A 26,213-nucleotide genomic window follows, 5' to 3' on the forward strand; every position below is an offset into this window, starting at 1 on the left:
GAGGATAATATTGGTTTAATAAGAGTTATTTTATTTCAACAAAACTCCTGGTACAAAAATTTAAATTTATTTACTTTATAAATATATTATAACTAACAAAAAATGTATTTGTGTTTTATCTTCTTGTTATTTAGATACTATTTTAGTCGAAGTGAAAATTATAACTTTGGCATTTAAAATTATATTCTGCTTTACTATAATGTCTTCATTCTTTCTGTAAAATAAGGAATAATATGAATCTATAATTCAATCAACATGACGCTGAAGCTTACAGACTGTTTCACCGCCGGAAAGTGCACAAGGTTGTGATTAGTCAACCTGTGCACTTTTATGCGTATCTAACCGTCTGTATTTCGCACCGTGGGTCCCGCATGGCTGATCAACTACTCCATACAAAAAACCATGCCTGCTGATATAATCACCTTCAGATTTTGCAAGATAATAGGGGATGATGATCGGAATCCTAAATAAAGAAACTTCAAGCAGTAGGTGGGTACGTAACGAGACCGTCGAACTTAACCTGTGTTTTGCTTAGGTTACGTTGGTGGTTTCGTTCGTTCCTCTACTGTACAATCATTATTGGCTGTAAGAAGATCGTGGAAGAAACCATTAGGTACATCATACTACCCTTATAACATATTAGCTTTTAAATAATGTGATTAAGATTAAGCTAATTGTTTTGGTTGTTCTTAATCTATTGTTGTATTTTATAGGGATTTGTAAGAATGGTATTCTGGAAGACAACTTAGTGAGGATAATATTGGTTTAATAAGAGTTATTTTATTTCAACAAAACTCCTGGTACAACAATTTAAATTTATTTACATTAACATTATACAATAACAGATAACTAACAAAAATATATTTTATGTTTTATTTTCTTGTAATTTACTATTTTTATACTACTACTATTTTTATATATTTGTAGTGAAAATTAAATAAACACAACTTTGGCATTTTAAAATTATATTCTCCTATACAATAATATAATGTCTTAATATTTTCTACAAAATTCGGAATAATATCACAACAATATGAATCTGTAATTCAATCAACAAGACGCTGAAGCTTACAGACTGTTTCACCGCTGAAAAGTGCACCAGGTTGTGATTAGTCAACATGTGAACTTTTATGCGTGTCTAACCGTCTGTATTTCGCACCGTGGGTCCCGCATGGCTGCTCAACTACTCCATACAAAAAACCATGCCTGCTGATATAATCACCTACAGATTTTGCAAGATAATAGGGGACGATGATCGGAGTCCTAAATAAAGAAACGTCAAGCAGTAGGTGGGTACGTAACGAAACCATCATACTTTACCTGTGTTTTGCTTAGGTTACGTTGGTGGTTTCGTTCGTCCCTCTACTGTACAATCATCATTGGCTGTAAGAAGATCGTGGAAGAAACCATTAGGTTCATCATACTACCCTTATAACATATTAGCTTTTAAATACTGTGATTAAGATTAAGCTAATTGAGTTGGTTGTTTTTAATGTATTGTTGTATCTTATAGGGATTTGTAAGAATGGTATTATGTAAGATAGCTTAGTGAGGATAATATTGGTTAATTAATAAAAGTAACGGTATTTCAACAAAACTCCTTGTACAAAAATTTAAATTTATTTACTTTATAAATATATTATAACTAACAAAAAATGTATTTGTGTTTTATCTTCTTGTTATTTAGATACTATTTTAGTCGAAGTGAAAATTATAAAAAATTATAACTTTGAAATTTAAAATTATATTCTCCTATACAATATAATGTCTTCATTTTTTCTACAAAATTCGGAATAATATGAATCTATAAATCAATCAACATGACGCTGAAGCTTACAGACTGTTTCACCGCCGGAAAGTGCTCAAGGTTGTGATTAGTCAACCTGTGCACTTTTATGCGTATCTAACCGTCTGTATTTCGCACCGTGGGTCCCGCATGGCTGATCAACTACTCCATACAAAAAACCATGCCTGCTGATATAATCACCTTCAGATTTTGCAAGATAATAGGGGACGATGATCGGAATCCTAAATAAAGAAACTTCAAGCAGTAGGTGGGTACGTAACGAAACCATCATACTTAACCTGTGTTTTGCTTAGGTTACGTTGGTGGTTTCGTTCGTCCCTCTACTGTACAATCATCATTGGCTGTAAGAAGATCGTGGAAGAAACCATTAGGTTCATCATACTACCCTTATAACATATTAGCTTTTAAATACTGTGATTAAGATTAAGCTAATTGTTTTGGTTGTTCTTAATCTATTGTTGTATTTTATAGGGATTTGTAAGAATGGTATTCTGGAAGACAACTTAGTGAGGATAATATTGGTTTAATAAGAGTTATTTTATTTCAACAAAACTCCTGGTACAAAAATTTAAATTTATTTACTTTATAAATATATTATAACTAACAAAAAATGTATTTGTGTTTTATCTTCTTGTTATTTAGGTACTGTTTTTAGTCGAAGTGAAAAATATAAAAAATTATAACTTTGGCATTTAAAATTATATTCTCCTTTACTATAATGTCTTATTCTTTCTGTGAAATTAGAAATAATATGAATCTATAATTCAATCAACATGACGCTGAAGCTTACAGACTGATTCATCGCTTAAAAGTGCACCAGGTTGTGATTAGTCAACCTGTGCACTTTTAAGCGTGTCTAACCGTCTGTATTTCGCACCGTGGGTCCCGCATGGCTGCTCAACTACTCCATACAAAAAACCATGCCTGCTGATATAATCACCTACAGATTTTGCAAGATAATAGGGGACGATGATCGGAGTCCTAAATAAAGAAACGTCAAGCAGTAGGTGGGTACGTAACGAAACCATCATACTTTACCTGTGTTTTGCTTAGGTTACGTTGGTGGTTTCGTTCGTCCCTCTACTGTACAATCATCATTGGCTGTAAGAAGATCGTGGAAGAAACCATTAGGTTCATCATACTACCCTTATAACATATTAGCTTTTAAATACTGTGATTAAGATTAAGCTAATTGAGTTGGTTGTTTTTAATGTATTGTTGTATCTTATAGGGATTTGTAAGAATGGTATTATGTAAGATAGCTTAGTGAGGATAATATTGGTTAATTAATAAAAGTAACGGTATTTCAACAAAACTCCTTGTACAAAAATTTAAATTTATTTACTTTATAAATATATTATAACTAAAAAAAAAGGAATTTGTGTTTTATCTTCTTGTTATTTAGATACTATTTTAGTCGAAGTGAAAATTATAAAAAATTATAACTTTGAAATTTAAAATTATATTCTCCTATACAATATAATGTCTTCATTTTTTCTACAAAATTCGGAATAATATGAATCTATAAATCAATCAACATGACGCTGAAGCTTACAGACTGTTTCACCGCCGGAAAGTGCTCAAGGTTGTGATTAGTCAACCTGTGCACTTTTATGCGTATCTAACCGTCTGTATTTCGCACCGTGGGTCCCGCATGGCTGATCAACTACTCCATACAAAAAACCATGCCTGCTGATATAATCACCTTCAGATTTTGCAAGATAATAGGGGACGATGATCGGAATCCTAAATAAAGAAACTTCAAGCAGTAGGTGGGTACGTAACGAAACCATCATACTTAACCTGTGTTTTGCTTAGGTTACGTTGGTGGTTTCGTTCGTCCCTCTACTGTACAATCATCATTGGCTGTAAGAAGATCGTGGAAGAAACCATTAGGTTCATCATACTACCCTTATAACATATTAGCTTTTAAATACTGTGATTAAGATTAAGCTAATTGAGTTGGTTGTTTTTAATGTATTGTTGTATCTTATAGGGATTTGTAAGGATGGTATTATGTAAGATAGCTTAGTGAGGATAATATTGGTTAATTAATAAAAGTAACGGTATTTCAACAAAACTCCTTGTACAAAAATTTAAATTTATTTACTTTATAAATATATTATAACTAACAAAAAATGTATTTGTGTTTTATCTTCTTGTTATTTAGATACTATTTTAGTCGAAGTGAAAATTATAAAAAATTATAACTTTGGCATTTAAAATTATATTCATTCTTTCTGTAAAATTAGGAATAATATGAATCTATAATTCAATCAACATGACGCTGAAGCTTACAGACTGTTTCACCGCCGGAAAGTGCTCAAGGTTGTGATTAGTCAACCTGTGCACTTTTATGCGTATCTAACCGTCTGTATTTCGCACCGTGGGTCCCGCATGGCTTATCAACTACTCCATACAAAAAACCATGCCTGCTGATATAATCACCTTCAGATTTTGCAAGATAATAGGGGACGATGATCGGAATCCTAAATAAAGAAACTTCAAGCAGTAGGTGGGTACGTAACGAAACCATCATACTTAACCTGTGTTTTGCTTAGGTTACGTTGGTGGTTTCGTTCGTCCCTCTACTGTACAATCATCATTGGCTGTAAGAAGATCGTGGAAGAAACCATTAGGTTCATCATACTACCCTTATAACATATTAGCTTTTAAATACTGTGATTAAGATTAAGCTAATTGAGTTGGTTGTTTTTAATGTATTGTTGTATCTTATAGGGATTTGTAAGAATGGTATTATGTAAGATAGCTTAGTGAGGATAATATTGGTTAATTAATAAAAGTAACGGTATTTCAACAAAACTCCTTGTACAAAAATTTAAATTTATTTACTTTATAAATATATTATAACTAACAAAAAATGTATTTGTGTTTTATCTTCTTGTTATTTAGATACTATTTTAGTCGAAGTGAAAATTATAAAAAATTATAACTTTGGAATTTAAAATTATATTCTCCTATACAATATAATGTCTTCATTTTTTCTACAAAATTCGGAATAATATGAATCTATAATTCAATCAACATGACGCTGAAGCTTACAGACTGTTTCACCGCCGGAAAGTGCTCAAGGTTGTGATTAGTCAACCTGTGCACTTTTATGCGTATCTAACCGTCTGTATTTCGCACCGTGGGTCCCGCATGGCTGATCAACTACTCCATACAAAAAACCATGCCTGCTGATATAATCACCTTCAGATTTTGCAAGATAATAGGGGACGATGATCGGAATCCTAAATAAAGAAACTTCAAGCAGTAGGTGGGTACGTAATGAAACCATCATACTTAACCTGTGTTTTGCTTAGGTTACGTTGGTGGTTTCGTTCGTCCCTCTACTGTACAATCATCATTGGCTGTAAGAAGATCGTGGAAGAAACCATTAGGTACATCATACTATATTATTATAACATATTAGCTTTTAAATACTGTGAATTGTGATTAAGATTAAGCTAATTGAGTTGGTTGTTTTTAATGTATTGTTGTATCATATAGGGATTTGTAAGAATGGTATTCTGTAAGATAACTTAGTGAGGATAAGATTTGTTAACCTTCCTATACTCGCGCCAGTTTTTGTTACACCTATTGTGAGTGAAACTCGCGCACGGTGTCACAGACCGATAGTGTTTACCCCTTCACTATATATATTAACTAAGAAAACCGAAAACTATAACAATTTTTTTAAAGTTTAGGATGTACTGAAACAAAATACATAGTATTGATCATACTTAGTTTATTAATTATTTTACTGACTTATATTATAGTCTATCACAAATCAGTCCTCGAATTTGAGATGTTTTTCTTAAGTACTAGGGAAAACTAAATTAAAAACAGAACTTCTTTTTCAAAACAAAATAAACTTGTAAATAATAATATTAAACATATCAAAGCACATATTTATCTATGTTTGGCTTAGTTTTGAGCCTTGTCTGTCCATCTTTTCCCAAGTAAAAATCACGGGAACTTTCACCGTGTTTTTCCTCAGATATCTCTTCATTGTCATCGTCTTGCTCGGTGTCGTATGTCTCTTCTTGTACCTCCACGTTGTCTTCCACCTCACTGTCATTTTCGTCTTCATAGCAGAACCAGAACTTGATTCTTCCAGCAACAATCTGATTTGATCATCGTTCATTTTGACATGAAGTATGGCCTAAAAAATTGGTCAAAATATAATTTAGAGCAACATTCATACATATATTTTACTATACATACTTCATAAAGTATTCAAAGTCTGTAAAAATATATAAATGTACAAAATATATAATAATATTAATACTTACACAAAAAGTTGCACCTATACTCGCGTCGGTCTCATGGACCGATTGGCGCCAAATGCTATGACACGTGAACTTCTGCCGACCACGCACTAAAATGAAGTTAGCCCCAAATCCGGAAACTAGCAAGGAACTCGACTTCACAGGATTTACCTGCATAAAAATAATTACGAAAATGTGTTTCGTCGGTCTCACAGACCAACGCGCGAGTATAGGAAGGTTAAATAAGAATTGGCGTGTTTGATGTAAAATTTTTGGATATTCCCCGTTTTATTTTTAAAAAGTTAGTATTGTCATATTACTCATTAGGTAGAGGGCTTTCGATATCAGTTTAAAGTTTTTTGATATCTGCAATAGTTACGGAATAATCGCCTGTGCACACTTAACGATTACACCCTGTATACAGTTACTGTAGAATCAGTATAATTAATTATCTACTGTTTGATATTCAGTTATTTGACATGTCCGAACAAAGTGATAACTTGGCAAGTTAGGTGTGAAAGGGATAAAAAACCATACAGGCGTCATTCAAGGTCATATTTTCTTGTTACAAGTTAATGTTCATACTGAAATCTCCAGTGTATTAGATATAAGCTTCTTGGATACAGCACCTATGTGATTGGTGACCGTGAGTATCTTTGTACAGTTTGTCACTGTCTATCCGTCGCACCGTGGGACCGATGGAACGATTGTGAGTGAAACTTTTACTTCGAATGGACTTGGAAACAAATCATCATCATTTAACCTACTAGACACAGGCGTACTATGAGGTTAATAAAAAACATGTTTATACGTATTCCAGACTAAAATTTATTTCAATAATTTATCGCTATTAAAAATTATTTATTATAATATTCGTTTACAAAACGGCGTCGTCAATTTACAAATTCTCGCCTATGGATGCTGTAAATAGACAATTTCCAAAAGAAAATAAACTCCATATTTCATACATTTTAAACAATACTAACAAACTAACCAAGAATTTCTCACTCTCATAGTACAAAACAAGCTTATTTTGTAAACTGACGATACTGTTTCTAAACGGCAGAAATAATAATACAGTGCATTGTGTACTTAAATAAAATTATATTACATAATATATTTGGTGTGAGAAATTGTATGACTGTGAAAAAAAATATTTTTATTGAACCATTATAATTAAAAATTTTCAGGAATCTTTTCATTTACGCCTTCAATTTTTTCGTAAAATTTCATGAAAAGTACTAATTACTTCGGACAATACAAACAAATACTTTTATTTATAAACCTGATGGTCATAATAACTTTATAATATTAGAAAAACTTTTTATTGTGTTCAATATAAAGATAGAAGAAAGACATCCCTGTATTTAAATCTATGAACATGAGCACAAAATAATTTAGATAATTACGCATTCATTACGCAACTTTTGATCATTCATTCAATTCGCTAAAATATTATACTATTTTTATTCAAATTAAGTCAGAAACGTGGAATGAATTCGGCGGAAAACGGCCGCGCTCCAGATATTAATCCAATAATTGGCTCTTCAGCAGGTAAGACGCCATTTTCACTCTCTATTCTATATTTTTGCACGATGCCCACTAACACTATGAAAATAAATGATTTTGCTAAGGAATCACCGGGACAGCGTCTTCGACCTGTAAAATATAAACCACAATAAATAATACCTAATATAGATGATAAGATTACACAAAGAATATCCCTTTGTTTTTCATTTAGTAAAATTAAAAAAAAACACTGCCTAATTCTCTAGAACTACTCAAAAACTAAATTTCAATAAAGAATCAGAAAAATTTTAAAATCTCTTTGCTGAAAGGGGTAATAAGTAATAACTGACTTCGTCTACAGAGCGACTTCGATTTTTACAACTCAAAAATAAGGTACAAAGGACATGTTTCTACATTATTCGTAAATTTTATTTTAGGAACATCCGTTTCCGCAGTTACTACAAAAAATCCTATCATCAATTATCGAACTCCCCTAGCCAATCATTAAACATTTATCAAAGTTAATACAAAATCTTACCCAGACCAAATCCATAAAAGTGTTCAGTATTGACCAATTTCCCACTAGAATCCAAAAACCTTTCTGGATTGAATTTATTAGGTTCGTCCCATAAATCGGGACTAAAATGAACGTCCCCAATTGACAATAATACTGTAGTATTCTTCGGTAATACGTAATCTTCAATAGTTGTTTCTTCGAGAACACGTCTCGGACCAGCAAGAGGCGCTATAGTATAGAACCTTTGGACTTCTAGTAAAAACGCCATTGTGTATAGTAATCTGTAAATTGTGATCTTAATTAGAGCATTTAGAAGAATTTGAAAGTTATAATACTCTAGACATTTTTGTCGACTTAAATTTTCAGCTTACGCCATGATTTTAAACCAAATTGCACTTCCATTGTTCATTACGAACATAAGAACCTAATAACCAAAAACGGGCCTTTCAAATGTCTTCCGTTTCAAACTCTTTTGACAACTGGAATCGTTAAAATAGCTTAAAATAGAATCCGACTTCAATGGATGAAACACTATAAAAAGAGATTTTCGCTTCGGAATAAATTGCTACTCCATCGAAAAAGCTCCTGGCCGCTACATTCTTTCATAAAACACATTCAGCGGCTTCTATTCAATTAGTTTTTTGAAAAGGTCACTTTTCGAAACTGAGTACTTGCTGAAAAAAGCAAGTTAAACATCGTATTAATTCAAAAAGCATAGACTATTCAGCGGATTTCGGGTCTTAAATATAATAAAAGATAAAGGTTACAAATAAAGGTTTTTACACGCAACTAGTATAATGCAATAATAAGTGCAGTCACTGTTTTGAATACTTTAGTTAAATAATAAACTACATTTCAGTACTTCATTGGCTTTAACACAAATAGATTAACCAATTTACTGTCTCAATCATTTAAAATCAACCTAACTTAAACTATTTCACTGATTTTAATCCTACCTGTTTCAAGTACTAAATGTCTGCTAATAAGAAAGACATACATTCCTTTGATAAATAAATAAATAAATACTAAATAAATATTTCAGGACTATATTCACACACGGCACGATCTGATCCCATACTAAGCTTTCGCTTGTGTTATGGAAACCAGATGGCTGATAAACATACATATATAATTTTTAAATAAATACTTATATAGATAATTAACACCCAGACACATTTAGCATCTTCATAATGCACCTCTAAATCCCTAACCTCCAAACTATCACCAATTTCAGTTTTATAAGAGTTAAATATAAAAAATTACCTGTTACTATCATTCCAACTCGGTGTATCCTCCCCTATAACACTATGTATTTCGTCATACACTTTCTCTTGTATATGTTTATGTCTAATAAGGCTGAGAATCGCGAATTCCAGCACATTGCTTGTAGTTTGCGCGCCCGCGATCAAAATGTCGAGACAAATGGCCTTTAATTGTTCCTCTGGAAGCAATTGTTTTAAATTGAGGCCAATAGTAGCAAATGTTGGCAAATGCTTCGGTTCCAGTTCGAATTGTTTGTGTATGGAGCGAGATAAAGTTGGGACAAGTTTTCTTTGAAGCATTTCTTTGAGTTAAGTTGTCTTTAAGCTTATTTTTAGACTACAATATCATGGAATATCACTTAAAAAGATACTGAACGGAAAAGGGCAAGCATGTAAGAAAATAATTGGAATGAACTCATTCAAATGGAGTTTACTTTAATAACCATATCTAAGAATATATTCACACATCAATTCAAATGTAAGCTATTAAATAAAATGATTGGTAAGAGTGGGTAGTGAGGAGTAGGACGAAATGTAGGAAGTCTTTGAAGTGGGAAACACAATCAAAAGCAAAATACGAGGTAAAATATCATGGAATATCACTTAAAAAGAGTATGTATACTTGATCTAAAAATAACCTGTACCTCTTCTATAACAGACTTACCGTGAAAGCTCACGTTATTTTCCTTCATCTCTTCAAGAAAACTATAGATAAAATCGCTTCCCGGAACTAATCCGTTTTTGTGCTTGTTAACCGTTTCCTTTAAAATAATCAAAAATAACCAGTATAATTTTTTTATCAATCATTAAAAACTAAAAATACTAGGCATTTATTAATTTACGACTTATAGCGTATAAATTAACATTTTTTTTAATCTATAAAAAAAAATCAACAACGTAAAGCATATTTTTTGTGAAGTTAAGTAAAAATAGAAAGTAGAAAGTTTTAGTAAAAATAGAAGTAAGGCAGTCAATGCATTGTTGCCTTGAAAATAATTTACAATAAAGGTGTAAAAATATTCCACATATTTCTTGCATTGAAAATTAAGTAAGTGAACTTAATTAAGAATATACTAACCTCAATAATATCAGATATTTGCTGGTTCAAGTTTTTGATGAGCGTGTATCCACTTAGTTTAGGAAAAATGAATCTAATCCAAGGCCATTGATTCAACCAACCGCCTGCGATTGTAAATGCCTTGGATCTCTTACTGAATAAATCTATAACGTATTGCAAACGATCTTCTTTTATTCTTTCGCCTGAAACAAAATGTGTATAAAGCCGGCTACTCACGTACCTGCAGACGGGGCAATATTGGGGCACCTTGATGACTTAATTGTAATGTGTATAGGCAAGCAGCCAGCAGGGGCAATTTAGAGGACAACTGAAATTGTTCCGACCGCCGCGTAACCGAGATTGTTCCTATATTGCCCCTGCGGTGGGTACGTGAGTAGCCGAAGAAGGAAATTAGGTAGGTATACTCTAGAGTCTAGACGTTTTGGCTTTTTAAACAAATCTGAATGCTATAATCAAATATTACGCACAGATGCGACTATTAAGGAAAACTGATGATTTCAAGAATATAATCATAAAATTCTAAAATTAAATAACTGGATTTTTATAATCAAACAACAAAAAACACAAGACGAACGCAAATTATTAGTCTACTTTCATTTAAATCAAAATGTCACTTTATTCACAAAAAGACAAATTCGTCATTTTAATATTATAAATGCTTCAGTAAAATATATCTCATGCACTAATAGGAGTTTACGTATTCTAAATAACTCTTCAGCATAAAGAAACAGTTTGAATAGTGGTTTTAATGAACGCCTTCACTCTCTATTCATCTAGCTGTTATAATTATTTTAAAAACTTTCCTCGTGTATCCGACGCTGAGAACACCCACCACTTCGTTTACATTTAAACCACCAATTCAGACTGCAAAATGTACTTACACGAGGCAAATTGAACAATCGTCAATTTAGTCCATCTAGGACTAAATAATAATATCTATAAAAATGTGGGAAAAAAGTAAATCCTAATACTATTATAAAGGCGAAAGTTTGTATGTCTGGATGTTTGTTACTCTTTCACGCAAATACTACTGAACCGATTACAATGAAATTAAGCACACATATAGAGGGTAACTTGGATTAACACATAGGATAGGTTTTATCCCGGAAATCCCACGGGAACGGGTTTTTCTTTGAAAACGCGGGCGAAGCCTCGGGCGGAAAGCTAGTATAATTATATATATAACTAGCTTTCCACCCACGGGATTTCCGGGATAAAACCTATCCTATGTGTTATTCTGATTAATTATAAGATATATTGTGGTAAAGTTTCATTCAAATCCATTCAGTAGTTTTTACGTGAAAGAGTAACAAACATCCATACTTACAAACTTTCGCCTATATAATAGTAGTAGGATTTATAAAAAAGTAAATGTAATAAAGGTAATTATAATTAATTATAATGACCTCTTAAGCGTTTAAACGGCGCGCAAACACGCGAGCCGAGCCTGGCTCCGCTCGTGGTTCGCCGCGCCACACGCTGTGTAAACAACTGCGCTCAGCGCGGCTCGGCAAAGTTTGCACGATCCATCACTTGTCGGTTTTTTCGACACAGATCAAAGGCGCGCGCGCCATCTGCGGCTCGGCTTGTGTTAAGGGGGCGCATAAAGCAAAATAACCAATCTTCTATTAGATGATACGTGTAATATGCAAGACCAAATCTAAAAAATAAAATATATATCAAACTAGATGATATTATGTTCAACGATTCTGTTTAATCAAAAACATAAAATATTAAAATTTACTCGATAAAAAAAAATCACCAAGTTAGCTCTAATTTTCACACTTTTACGTTTTCTACTTGACATGGTAATACTTATTATGATTTTTTTTTCATAAACAATTATATTAAAACATTTGCAAGATATTTGTCAGAGCATTTTGTGTAATTACTTTTAGTTTTGGTTTTATCTGCGATAAACCACTTTTATCGTGACAAAATCAAACGTTTATCTCGAGAAAAAAAGAGCGCCAAAAGTGGTTTATCTTCGGTTTACTATCGGTTTATTTGGCGCTCTTTTTTTCTCGAGATAAACGTTTGATTTTGTCACGATAAAAGTGGTTTATCGCAGATAAAACCAAAACTAAAAGTAATTACACAAAATGCTCTGACAAATATCTTGCAAATGTTTTAATATAATTGTTTATGAAAAAAAAATCATAATAAGTATTACCATGTCAAGTAGAAAACGTAAAAGTGTGAGAGCTAACTTGGTGATTTTTTTTTATCGAGTAAATTTTAATATTTTATGTTTTTGATTAAACAGAATCGTTGAACATATCATCTAGTTTGATATATATTTTATTTTTTAGATTTGGTCTTGCATATTACACGTATCATCTAATAGAAGATTGGTTATTTTGCTTTATGCGCCCCCTTAATACGCGCCGTCTAAACAGCCCCCCTAGTCAAGTGGCTTTCTGTTAGCGTAGCGTTCAATAGAATAGACTACGAATGTATGAGATTGACGTAGGCTGTAGATAAACATATCTACAGGTTACGTCAATCTCATACATTTGTAGTCTATTCTATTGAACGCTACGCTAACAGAAAGCCACTTGACTAGGGGGGCAGATGTCACAGAGCGCGCGACGAAGAACGAACAAGCGGACAGCTCGGTTCAACAGCGCGATGTATAGCCGCCACGGACGGCTCGGCTGGCGTAGGATCATGCTACCCCGCGTCGTTTACGAGCAGGCTTGCGTCCGTATTTAGCCGAGCCGCATCTCCACGGACGGCTCGGCTCGTGTAGGATCGGGCTAGCCCGCGTCGTTTAATCGCGCCTTTAATCAGCTTCATTTATCATATTTTTAATTACCGTATTAATTACAGACGTCATCTTATTGTAATTTTTATACAATAATTATTATTATTTATTACAATACGATTGCCAAGGCTCACCTGCAGTGTATTTCCATAGAATATTCATAACAGACGCCGCAAGTATCACTTTCGGATTGATGGCTTTTGTTTTACTCTTCTCGATGTACTCCAAAATGTTTTGCAATTCAGTCTGAATCTCTGTCTCCATCGCGGTTTTACCGAATCCGACATTTTTCAAATTCTTCACCGTAAACTGGCGATGCTCTCTCCACAAAGGGCCATCGACAAAGGTAATACCTGAGAGTAGATTTATTATATTAATAGGCTGTCCGGGCTGGGTTGATGGAATACAACCTATATGTCTTCGGAGTTAAGGTCGATAATATTTTGCATCAAATGCTCTTTGACAAATCAGAGCTCGCAAGTGAGCGAAGAAATACGTGATTTATTTCGCAAAATAGAAATTTTAGACTGTTGAATTGAAACGAACCGGACCTTGGTTCTTTTTCCGTAATTGTACGAAATTGTGTTAATGAGCACTTTGCTGGAACTAGTAAGTTCTAAATTGTGACCTTTTTATAGTGGGTAGGTACTTAATATAGGTAAAAACACTTATAATGCAATAGTAATCTAGGTACTTAAATATAATGCTACATTTTTTTTTACCAAGCGATTAATGACGAAAGTACCTAATAACAGGAAATTATTAAAAATTCACTTATTGATAAGAACACACTTTAGTTACACAATAACTTTTATCTCATTTTTTCATTAAAACTAATTTCTCAAAAACGTCAATGTGAAAATTGTGTTTAAATACACGTCATACAAGATTAAAATTTTCAGAAAATGCTGACGATTAACACCAAAATGACTTCGCCGATTTCTGAATTTCTTCCACCAATACATAGCCCATTAAATACAGTAATGTTTTTATAATAGCAATAATGTAAAGATATACTAAATTCTCACCCAATCTTTTGCCCAAACATCTTTGCCGTATAAAAAAGCTATCTGGTCGGCCCTCATACTCCTTTTCAGTGAAAACTTTTCGTAAATTTTTCTCTCCAAACACGACAACAACAAGTTCGGAACCCAGCTTTAATCCGAGCACTTGGGTCGAATATTCTTTGGCCAAATGGGAAAATCCTTTCCACTGGGAGCCATATTGTAGCGTTACTTTTTGGGCGATCGCGCTCGATCCTACGAACGGATACCATTTAGGACCTGTAAGGAAAAAAGATGTTTGGCATTAAAATGCTTATAAATATTTATTTAAATTTTTTTAAAGAATAGAAAAAATCGATCTTGATTCGAACTACGGTTCAGGAACGCGAAAAACCCAATCGAATCCTGCCTCATTAATATAATTTCAGTAATTATTTCCGGCAGTTAACTACTAAAATCAAAGAATATATTTTTGGCATAAAAAGTAAGTGAAAATTTGATGTTAAGTACTTAGTTTAAATTTCTAAAAGTAACTATCGAATTGCGTGTCGATTTTTTTCAATAATAATAAGTATTTAAATACGAATCGGTAGTATTTTTAAAACAAGGACTATTCATAAGGAAAGAAGTAAATGAATACAAAAAAGAAGTCATTAATGCAAAATTAAACACCGATAATAAGTTATATTTTCAATGACAGAGAGAAATATTTTCCAGGACATTCCTTTCAAAGGCAAAGAGCTATCAGAGAAATATGAAATATTCAATTTGTTTAGAAATTCTTGCGCAAATAAATTATGCTTATTTTCCTCATTTTAAAAGTGTTTTAAATTCCTCTTTGAGCTCTTTGCAAATACAAAATGAATTTCTTCTTTAACTTGATAACGGGAAATATTCATTTTCAATGCCAATAATTATTATTAATACAATTCAATGTCAATATCAAATATCACGTTTTGTTTATGTTGGGTGCGCATAAAACAGAGAAGCCCTAATTCTTTAATTAGCCAGTATGTTCTAATAACTAGTCAATGACTAGTTTGATTTACAATTTCTGCTATTCTTAATAAGTGTTAATTAAGTTTTATCTAACGTTTTCCCTTTCGTTTTCCACAAGTGCTTTATTTGGAAAGTTGTATTTAATTATGGTATCATAAATTTTTTTACCAATTATTTGTGAATTGTGATGTTATGAATATATTATTTTCAAAGTATCGTAAATTAAGAATTGCTGCGCATTATCTTTAAATGTTTATTTATAGTTAACTAGCTTTCCGCCCGCGGCTTTGCCCATGTTTTCAAAGAAAAACTCGTTCTCGTAGGATTTCCGGGATAAAACCTATCCTATGTCCTTTCTCAGGTATCAAAATATCTCTATACCAAATTTCATGCAAATTGGTTCAGTAGTTAAGGCGTGATTGAGTAACAGACAGACAGACAGAGTTACTTTCACATTTATAATATTAGTATGGATTGTTATGTTTAAAAATAAATTAACTTTTAAATAAAATTGCAAAGCTACTAAACTATGAACATGAATCAGATATATACATAATGGTATTATTCTAATTTAGTGATTTATCAATGCAGAACATTGTACTAACGATGCGAAAGATCTCTCTTGAAGGCTTTGATCTTGTTTACTCGAAGTAAAGCTCTGACTTGGGATAAATCAATTCAAAGCTAACAGTTGATTCAATGGCCTTTGGTTTAAGAAATGCAAAGTTATGTTAACGTTAAGTGTGCTTTTATTAAACATATACCTACGCATAATTTTTTAATCGGCCATTAAGTCTTTGACTTTTTATTATATAAAACAGACAAATAGATTAATTAATATGAACATTTTTTTTCGTTCAAACAAGAAACAATTTCACTAAAATGTAGTACATTAATATCGATAACCCTGTTAATTAATGATTTCAATTAAATATTATCTCGAGTTTAACAACACATTTAAATGAGAACAAGAAATACATATGTAAGTATGCCAAAATACCAATACAAAATTAATTAACGATAAAATGTATGTATCAATAATGTAAAAGTCGATCATTGAATACAATTAATTATGTAGTTACATTTAAATTTAAATGTTTGTTTTCATCATTCCCAAAAATGTATGTAAATATTATGAATTTTTCGTGGCACTCGTAATATTTTATCCTTAAATATTATCGAGTATAAATATTATAAGAAACATATTTCTTAGTAAATATATTATAATATGTATTGATAATGCGATCGTTGACCGGCTAACGTCTTTTATAGACGCCCCGACGATATTAAATTCTTCAGGAAAATAGGTCATATATTAAAATAGGCAGGAAAAAATTGTTATTGGGAAAAAGCACTTGGTATAGAAGCTTTTATACTATTATAATAATAAAGTTTGGTCCCACTTTATTTACTTATCCATTTACGTTTAACAATTGTAAATAGCTATATTTTACATATCAGTAATTGAATGAATGCAAAATGCTTCTATAAAAGACTCCTAAAACAACATTTGGATGATTGTAGGTAATTCATAGAACATGAAAAGTGTTCCATCATAAATCCGTTCGAATGAAAATATAACACGACCGAGAGTTGAGGACCTCCCCGTACGCCTCGGGGCACGATGTAACAACTTCCTAACTTGAGTAACGTTACATTCCGTATTCCCTGAAGGGGCAGTCAGCAAAACTTCAGCCACACTTTGTTAAGACCCATGAAATACAGAACCGCGCCTTTTAATGGACAATTTAAAAGTCTGTTTTGCTGCAGAAGTTTCAAATGAAAATAATAATTCTATATTATACAGCAAAGATTTAGTTGTAACAATTCAGATAAAATAATGAAAATGTTTAATATACATAATATATATTGTACTCACTATGAAGAATACATAATAGTATTATAGTTTGTTACTGTAAATTTTCATTTGACCATGTTTAAAATAAACAGTAGGTATGCTTACTGTATTATGCATCTTTAAAAAAAGCAAAAGGACCGATTTTATCTAAATTTTATCGCTATCAAATATCAATATTTATTCATAATAAAAGGGAATATACTATAAGTTTTTTTTTTTATATACGCGTAAGTTGAAAGCCCAAATAGATATTTATATGATAGCCATTAATTACCTATAATATGAATCAAACAAATTATACAATTGTCTAATTGTAAACCTATTCATATAAAGTTGAAAAATTAACCTTTACTGCATTTTGCAACGGGAATACTAACATTACAGCTAAATTAGTTTATCAAACATGACTGACAACAAACTTATTCCACACAATGAATAATGTTTCTACAGAAACACGAGCCTTTAACATAAAATGTGTTTTATACAATTACAAAAATTCTGAATAAAAAAGAAGAATTAAGCTGCGCTAGAATTTATCCCGGGAAATCTACAAAGGCGAGTCTACAAAACTACTCAGGGTATTCAGTGAATTTGAACACATTCTAATCTTTACTAATTGCCACACTTTAACAGGTTTTTGCGTATAAAATACGCCAGAAATTCTCTGAATTTTTAAATAATATTGTTTTAAGTATTCGTAAAAATTTTTAATACATAATTGTGCATTTCCTAAAAGTTATTAGGTACCTAATGTATAAACCCCTCACAGAAAAGCAAATACGTGAGGACTACATTTTCTCAAATAATTTTTGATCGTATTATGGTATCTGATTAGATTTTTTAGACAATTTTACAGTAATTACAATATTTTTATACATACTTAGAATTCACCAGTAAATATTGTATTTGAAATAAGTATTTCGTGCTTTATTTATTTATTTATTTATTTATATTTATAACACTTTATCGCACAAACAAAATTAGGACAAAAATAACATTAAAATACAAAAGGAAGACATAGCTTGTACAAGAGGCGGCCTTATTGCTAAGCAACTTTTACTACTCTACTACTATTACTAGGGGAAAACCACTCTTTAGTTACTACAAAATTTAGTAACTAAAGAGTGGTTTTCCCCTGTAAAACCTTAATTATTTAGTTAGATTTAGATTTACACACATGTCTTCTCATTAGTATTATTGTACCACAAATAATATGATACTATACTAGTAATTGTATTCCTACTACTGGAATATCGATTTCACTTTGATTAACATGTAGCAAGGAACAAACCGATTGTAAATGAATCCCGGGTAACATCAAACGTTGTAGAGGCTTTGACATTACTTTGACATGCAGTGGGGATGCGTTTGAAACTTGGGTTGAAACGTGAAACGGTGACGTCTGTCAGCCGTCTCCACTTGCTAGTCAGTCAAAAGCTAATCCTTAGTCGAAGGAATGTATGGAGTACGTATGTATTCTCTGGCTGGAATATTGCGCATTTCGCAGACTCGCACAATTATGTAACTTGAAAAACTTTCCTTCTTACTTAGGCATTCTGTGCTTAGGGGTAGGTTTAAAAAAAAAAAAAAAAAAAGTTTACATAGGTATATTAAAAAATCCAGAATGAAATGTTTTATACGTTAACAGCAACGATCTATTTTATAATTTACTACTAGATTTAAAATAAACGGGGCAAAAAAACTAAATAACATAAAACCTAATAGCAAAACGCAGAGATAAAGGCACATCATGGTCATAATTACAAATTCTGCAAATTGATAATATATGGAGTGGGCACAATGGAGTTAGCTCGATTTATTATTGCCTATTTCATAATACAGTTTTTTTGTATTATAAATAAAACAAATTGTACGATATAAAATTGTTAGGAGGATAAAATAAATACGTTGCCTATTTCTTATAATACATAATATTTAAACGTGTTGCTCATTTATGCCAATCGGGCTTAGAAATCGGGTCATTTAACTTGCTTGATGAAATATTACTTCCCCTTCATTTTTAAAAACTTTTAACTTAATTATTTATTGATCAATATAATTAATGTTGTGGAAGTCAAGACCAAAAACTAATTAGACTCGTTATGTTTATTAATATATTTAAACGCAAACTAGGCCAAGCATATCAAGCTTTTTAAATTGAAATGTTTTATATTAATCACTAGCTATGCCCTGCGGTTTCACCCGCATAGATAGCGATATCGTTACAGTGAAAAGTCTACTATAGGTCGGACTATAGGTTTAATTTTTAATCACATGAAAATCACCTTTACCCCGTCCCGCACTACGGCCTTTTTTTTTTGTTTTAGTGGGGAAATCTTTCATAGATAGATAGACATAACCCACGGCCTCCGGGGGAGGGGCCGTGGGTTATGTCGGATTCCTACCGACCAAAACCCCACTGTGGTCCGTCAAGAGTCAAGACGCATATTGGTAGAATTCCTCCGTGATCCCCGCACTACGGCCTGTTCGAACAGTATACCTACTATTTTCTGTAGATTGACACTTTTAAAAATTCGTTATATCTTTTGAATGGAATATCCAATTCTTTTCATTTAAAAAGTATTTTGCTGGTATTGAAACAATCTATAATAAAACATCATTTAATGGAATAAGGATTAACATATGTGTATGGATAACATGGTTTGATTACTGTCGGCACTTCTATTTACTTTGAAAACTTAAAAAAGTTGTTGTAGTAACATAACTACTGAAGATGGACATATGCTATCGCGGACTTTCTTGTAGATATTGATCCATTCTATAATACCGTAGAACATTTATTTGTTCTATCTTCAATAGATTCCGCAGCGCACGCGATGACAGAAGTTTTATTGAGGATTTTTTTACACCTTGGGTTACATTATTGCATTTTTGGTAAGGATCTCTAATTTTTTTGAAAATGCAATATAGCCTATGTTGCTCAGTAAAGATGCAGCTTTCTAATGGTGAAAGAATTTTTGAAATCGGTCCAGTAGTTTATGCGTGAAAACCATACATACATACATACATACATACTTACAAACTTTTCCTCTTTATAATATGTATTAGTATAGATAGGTAAATAAATGAACAGCTTCCTAGATTAGGTTGGAAAACAATCAAAGAAATGTTTTAAGTTATAACCGATCGATAAATTATTATTTGTTGGTGTTTCAATACGATAAAAATAATCCTTCGTAAAGTAATAACCTTATTTCTTAATTAGGAATGACTTAATTACACACAATCAATAAATAATTAATAAATGCATAATAATATGTAATCAATCAACATAATCATCTATATAATTATATTATTTTATTCTATTTTATACAAGTTTTTTTTTAACAGGTCTTTTTGTAATTAGCGAACAAAGTTGAAAATTCTTTTCTATAATAAATGGCAAAGTAAAATGATATATGGCTAGAGTATACGTATATATGGAAATCTTAATATAGGAGTAACCGCTGGTTATGAAGATATAGGTCGTATACACCGAAGTATATGTTTTTATTTTTACATATTATATATTCATTATTAAAAGAAAAAAGTATTTAAAACAATATGAAACATTAATTAAAGTTGACGATACTGTATCGATCGAACGCTGCCTTACTGATATACCTACTTGTGATTATTTTAATTGTAAGTCATTTATGGAACATTAATTACATGCAAGTATCGCTTTTTTATCAATCAAATTAAAATTAATACCAATGTAATTGTCCAATTCTTGATATATTTAATGGTTTTTAGTTTAGATAACAATATCAATAAAATTTCCTTGTAATAGCCTTAATGTTCAGGCCGTGTATTTATAGAAGCATTTGAAGTTTTTAAGTAATGGGTCTCAGCAATTAATTTTTATTATATTAAACAATGTGATTAAATATTAATCATTACTTCAGAAAAAAAATATATGCAATAAAAGCGCATAATATTCAAATAAAATACTACAATACAACATTCGACACGAAATTATTTATTTTTTATGATTATTGCTTTAATAATCACATTATAAAAGGGTTATTTTTTGTGCATAGATGTGATTTATAGTTTTTTTTATCTCATCTATACTAATATTATAAAGCTGAAGAGTTTGTTTGTTTGTTTGAACGCGCTAATCTCGGGAACTACTGGTCCGATTTGAAAAAATATTTCGGTGTTAGATAGCCCATTTATTGAGGTAGTTTATAGGGTATATATCATAACGCTACGACTAACAGGAGTGGAGCCACGGGGGTGAAACCACGCGGAGCAGCTAGTATATTATAAAGCCTAAAATATATAAACACTAGCGACCCGCCCCGGCTTCGCACGGGTGCAATGCTGATACTAAATACACTACAGAAAAATTGTGAACGTTGTATAGGTATAAAAATATAGCGGCCCGCTCCGGCCTCCGGCATCGCACGGGTATAAAATACATAGCCGGGCGGCCGCAAACGCTACGTCCTGCAATTTTTAAATCTGTAATATCTTCGAAAATATTCACTTAAATCATACGGTGTAAAGGGCCATATAGATCTATATTAAATGAACAATGTATCCATGGTATTTAATTGGTTAAGGATTAATGCTGTATTGGTTAAAATCGCTTCGAAAATTAGCCATTATTTGTCGTAAAAAGTAAATGACAAAAAAAAGTTATTGTGGGTTATCCATAAGAGATAGACATATACCATCGCGGACTTTTCTGTAGACCTTTTCAATGTGTATAATACTTAGTACATTATTTTGATAAAACTCGTAGGGTTCAGCCTGCGTTTGCAATGTAAGCGGAATAAATGTAATTTTTTACGACATCACATTAGAAACCTCAAAAATAACAGTACTTCTCCACTACTTAATGGATCTTATTATACATATAAACCTTCCTCTTGAATCACTCTATCTATTAAAAAAAACCGCATCAAAATCCGTTGCGTAGTTTCAAAGATTTAAGCGTACAAAGGGACATAGGGACATAGGGACATAGGGACATAGGGACAGGGAAAGCGACTTTGTTTTATACTATGTAGTGATATCTCTAAAAACATAATATGTTGAACTAGGTTTCCGCCCGCGGCTTCGCCCGCGCAGTCAAAGAAAAATCCGCATAGATCCCGTTCCCGTGGGATTTCAGGGATAGCGCAATTTTCCCGGGATAAAAAGTAGCCTATGTCCTTTCTCGGTTATCAAAATATCTCCATACCAAATTTCACGAAAACTGGTTTTGTAGTTTAGGCGTGATTGAGTAACAGACAGACAGAGTTACTTTCGCATTTATAATATTAAGTAATTGTTTTAAAATCGCGCTTCTTTGCAAGCTTTCTGTGCTAATGACATACAGAAGCTTAAATTAATTTATCACTTTTAAAAAAACCCTTTTTACGTAAATTTTAAGAATTTGTTATTTTAACGGGATTATCAAAGGAAGATCATCAGACTCGAAACACAAATTATGAGGAACTTTAAATTAGTTATTATCTTTTTGTTTACGTAAGCAATGTAGAATGTAAGTAAATTACCAAAAAACCAGTACCTTCACTTGATAATGACTTCATTATTTAAGTAATTATTACTTTCTTTATTAACTTTTTTGAACACTCTTTTATTACCTTCACCTGTATATTTGAATGTAACCGACTCCTTTAGACTCGATTTTGACCCACTTTAAACCGAAAGATGGGTCAAAATTGAATACAGAGTTTAATATTGACTAGCTGCGCTCCGCAGTTTCACCCGCGTGACTCCGCTCCTGTTGGTCTTAGCGTGATGATATATAGCCTATAGCCTTCCTCGATAAATGGGCTATCTAATATCGAAATAATTTTTCAAATCGGCCCAGTAGTTCTTGAGATTAGCGCGTTCAAACAAACAATCAAACTCTTCAGCTTTATAATATTAGTATAGATATCATGGTGATTGATATGCAATGCTATATTAAATGTAATTTTTGCATTATATTTTGTCACCGATCTGACAATAGCCTTATCGTATGTCCTATTGTTATATTTCCAATATTGTCCAGGTTGCAGTTTTACAAATCGGAAATCCATACTAATATTATAAATGCGAAAGTAACTCTGTCTGTCTGCCTTAACTACTGAACCAATTTGCATGAAATTTGGTATAGAGATATTTTGATACCCGAGAAAGGACATAGGATAGGTTTTATCCCGGAAATCCCACGGGAATGAAAACTATGCGGGTTTTTCTTTGACTGCGCGGGCGAAGCCGCGGGTGGAAACCTAGTATTGAATAAAATTGTATACCCACACGGGTCGGATCGAATAACAAATACAATCCAAAATATTCGCCATTGTTCTAACATATTTTATAGATTACCACATAAAAGATTCATGACAAAAAGATTATGCTTTAAAATTACTTTTTTGTTAATCCCATAAGTATAATAATAAATCACCAATTAATCTACACTTAATCTATACTAATATTATAAAGAGGAAAAGTTTGTAAGTATGTATGTAAGTATGTATGTATGTATGGTTTTCACGCAAAAACTACTGGACCGATTTCAAAAATTCTTTCACCATTAGAAAGCTGCATCTTTACTGAGCAACATAGGCTATATTGCATTTTCAAAAAAATTAGAGATCCTTACCAAAAATGCAATAATGTAACCCAAGGTGTAAAAAAATCCTCAATAAAACTTCTGTCATCGCGTGCGCTGCGGAATCTATTGAAGATAGAACAAAAAAATGTTCTACAGTATTATAGAATGGATCAATATCTACAAGAAAGTCCGCGATACCATATGTCCATCTTCAGTAGTTATGTTACTACAACAACTTTTTTACGTTTTCAAAGTAAATAGAAGTGCCGACAGTAATCAAACCATGTTATCCATACACATATATTAATCCTTATCCCATTAAATGATGTTTTATTATAGACTGTTTCAATACCAGCAAAATACTTTTTAAATGAAAAGAATTGGATATTCCATTCAAAAGATATAACGAATTTAAAAGTGTCAATCTACAGAAAATAGTAGGTATACTGTTCGAGCAGGCCGTAGTGCGGGGGTCATGGAGGAATTCTACCAATATGCGTCTTGACGGAACACAGTGGGGTTTTGGTCGGTAGGAATCCGACATAACCCACGGCCCCTCCCCTGGAGGCCGTGGGTATCTATGAAAGATTTCCCCACTATAACAAAAAAAAAAGGCCGTAGTGCGGGACGGGGTAAAGGTGATTTTCATGTGATTAAAATTTAAACCTATAGTCCGACCTATAGTAGACTTTTCACTGTAAAGATATCGCTATCTATGCGGGTGAAACCGCAGGGCATTGCTAGTAATATTATAAAGAGGAAAACTTTGTTTGTTTGATTGTTTGATTGTAATGAATAGGCTCATAAACTACTGGACCGATTTTAAAAATTCTTTCACCATTCGAAAGCTACATTATCCACGAGTAATATAGGATAGGTTTTATCCCAGAAATTCCACGGGAACGGGAACTATGCGAGTTTTTCTTTGAAACCGCGGGCGGAGCCGCCGGCGGAAAGCTAGTAAATTTATACAACAAAATCTCGCGGCACCATATTTAGATTAACCTTGAGATTAATTAAATTACAAAACATTGTTTAATTTAATTTTGATAGATAATTTTTTAGAAAAGTCTCACTACAATATTCGTCAATTGAGAAAAGGATGTCAGAAAGACATTTTAGTACTTACTACATTACTATTAAATTTTTAAATATTATGTTTAAAATAAATATAGTGTATTATTATACCATTAATAAAACCATGCTAGAAAATAATACATAATATATATAATAAATAGTTTCCTGTATTTTTTAATATATTTCCACTAGCAATAATTATGCAATATGTATTATGTATACATATTACGATTAACTCCCGCATTTACTAGGGTTTTTTTTTCCTTTCTTCTGTAATGTTGGACTAATGGTAGTCCAACACTTCACACCTTCAATTACAAATTCAACGAGATATTTCGCAAATTATTTTTTAATCATTTGCATACACCAGCTTTGCGCAATATTTCAACATGCACACATTATCAAAAAATGTTCGGTTACAGGCAACTTATTACGTACATTGTTATGATAGTTTTTCATCAGAATATGCATCTGAAATGCATCTTCCAAATAAATATCCGACACCACTAAACAACTTGCACATTAGGCAATCCAATTATTATCTAATGACCGATACTTCGAAAGGATATTTGAGAGCAATCAGCGGATACCGCCGATAACGCTGTCCTTTGCTTAAATCTTATCACCGAATAATATGAAATAATTAGTCAAGCACATCGTTCGCCCTGCCAACTAGAAACACTATCTAAATATGTTGACAACGGCTCTATAATAAGAACGCATCAGTCGTCAGGCGGCGAGATTTGGCAGCGGCCGCCGCGGGTGTAAAATGTCGGAATTACCTGGTGGATATTTTCTCGGTTTGCTGACGGTGTTGATGATGTACCCCAGGATGGTGACGAGGAGCACGGCAAGCAGTGTCGCGATCATTGTGTACAATGATGAGTATGACGCGCCAGTACCTCGGCGCTCGATGTGCGACTGTTCTTGGTATATTCAAAACACATTCTTTTATGGGGCTATCGGTTACGTAAAACCAATGACATCCATCATAGTGTCATTGATGCTTTATTGCCAAGGTTCCGTAGTAATTGTTCTACACTTATTAATTTGCCCTGATTTTTATGCGCCTATTTAATGGCACGTGCATTATTATCATAAATTTTCTGTGAAATGCAACGCACTCTAGTCGATAGATAAGCAGCAGCGAATTATAAATATGTAATTGTAATTATCCATTTATATAAACATATTCTAACTTTTAAAATTACTAAAAGATAAATATGCAATTGATATAATAATACTTACATATTCAACATTTTTTTACTCACGTGCAGGCTTTGATAACTAATTCATCAAGCTAGATGGTCAGTAGGTACTATAATATAATCTTCGATAATGTATGGATATGCTTAAAATAATAAATACTATGTAACTACTAAAATATATTAATAACAACTTTTCCTCACATTTCAACCAAACCTTACGATCCGTCACAAGTTGTTTCGGCAAAAAAATTGTATCCATATTATTTATTCATAAAATATATTCCAGATTTATGG

At 32.2% G+C, this 26,213-nt stretch overlaps 1 protein-coding gene across 1 annotated transcript; it reads right to left on the bottom strand.

The window, feature by feature from the left end:
* Positions 1 to 6,885: 6,885 nt before the first annotated feature.
* On the bottom strand, positions 6,886 to 25,623 carry LOC149491115 (putative cytochrome P450 305a1). The gene is made up of 8 exons (XM_089704150.1): positions 25,494 to 25,623; positions 14,243 to 14,497; positions 13,349 to 13,567; positions 10,448 to 10,629; positions 10,034 to 10,130; positions 9,371 to 9,548; positions 8,129 to 8,388; positions 6,886 to 7,740 (listed from the first exon to the last, which is right to left on the bottom strand). The coding sequence occupies exons 1-8, from the start codon at positions 25,579 to 25,581 to the stop codon at positions 7,562 to 7,564; spliced, it is 1,458 nt and encodes a 485-aa protein (XP_089560276.1). The 5' UTR covers positions 25,582 to 25,623; the 3' UTR covers positions 6,886 to 7,561.
* Between the last annotated feature and the right edge of the window lie 590 nt (positions 25,624 to 26,213).

The sequence above is a fragment of the Colias philodice genome, chromosome 1 (genome assembly GCF_061535455.1).
Source record: "Colias philodice isolate Cphi_HAF_F1 chromosome 1, ilColPhil1 Martin Lab GWU primary, whole genome shotgun sequence".
Lineage (NCBI taxonomy): Eukaryota > Metazoa > Arthropoda > Insecta > Lepidoptera > Pieridae > Colias > Colias philodice.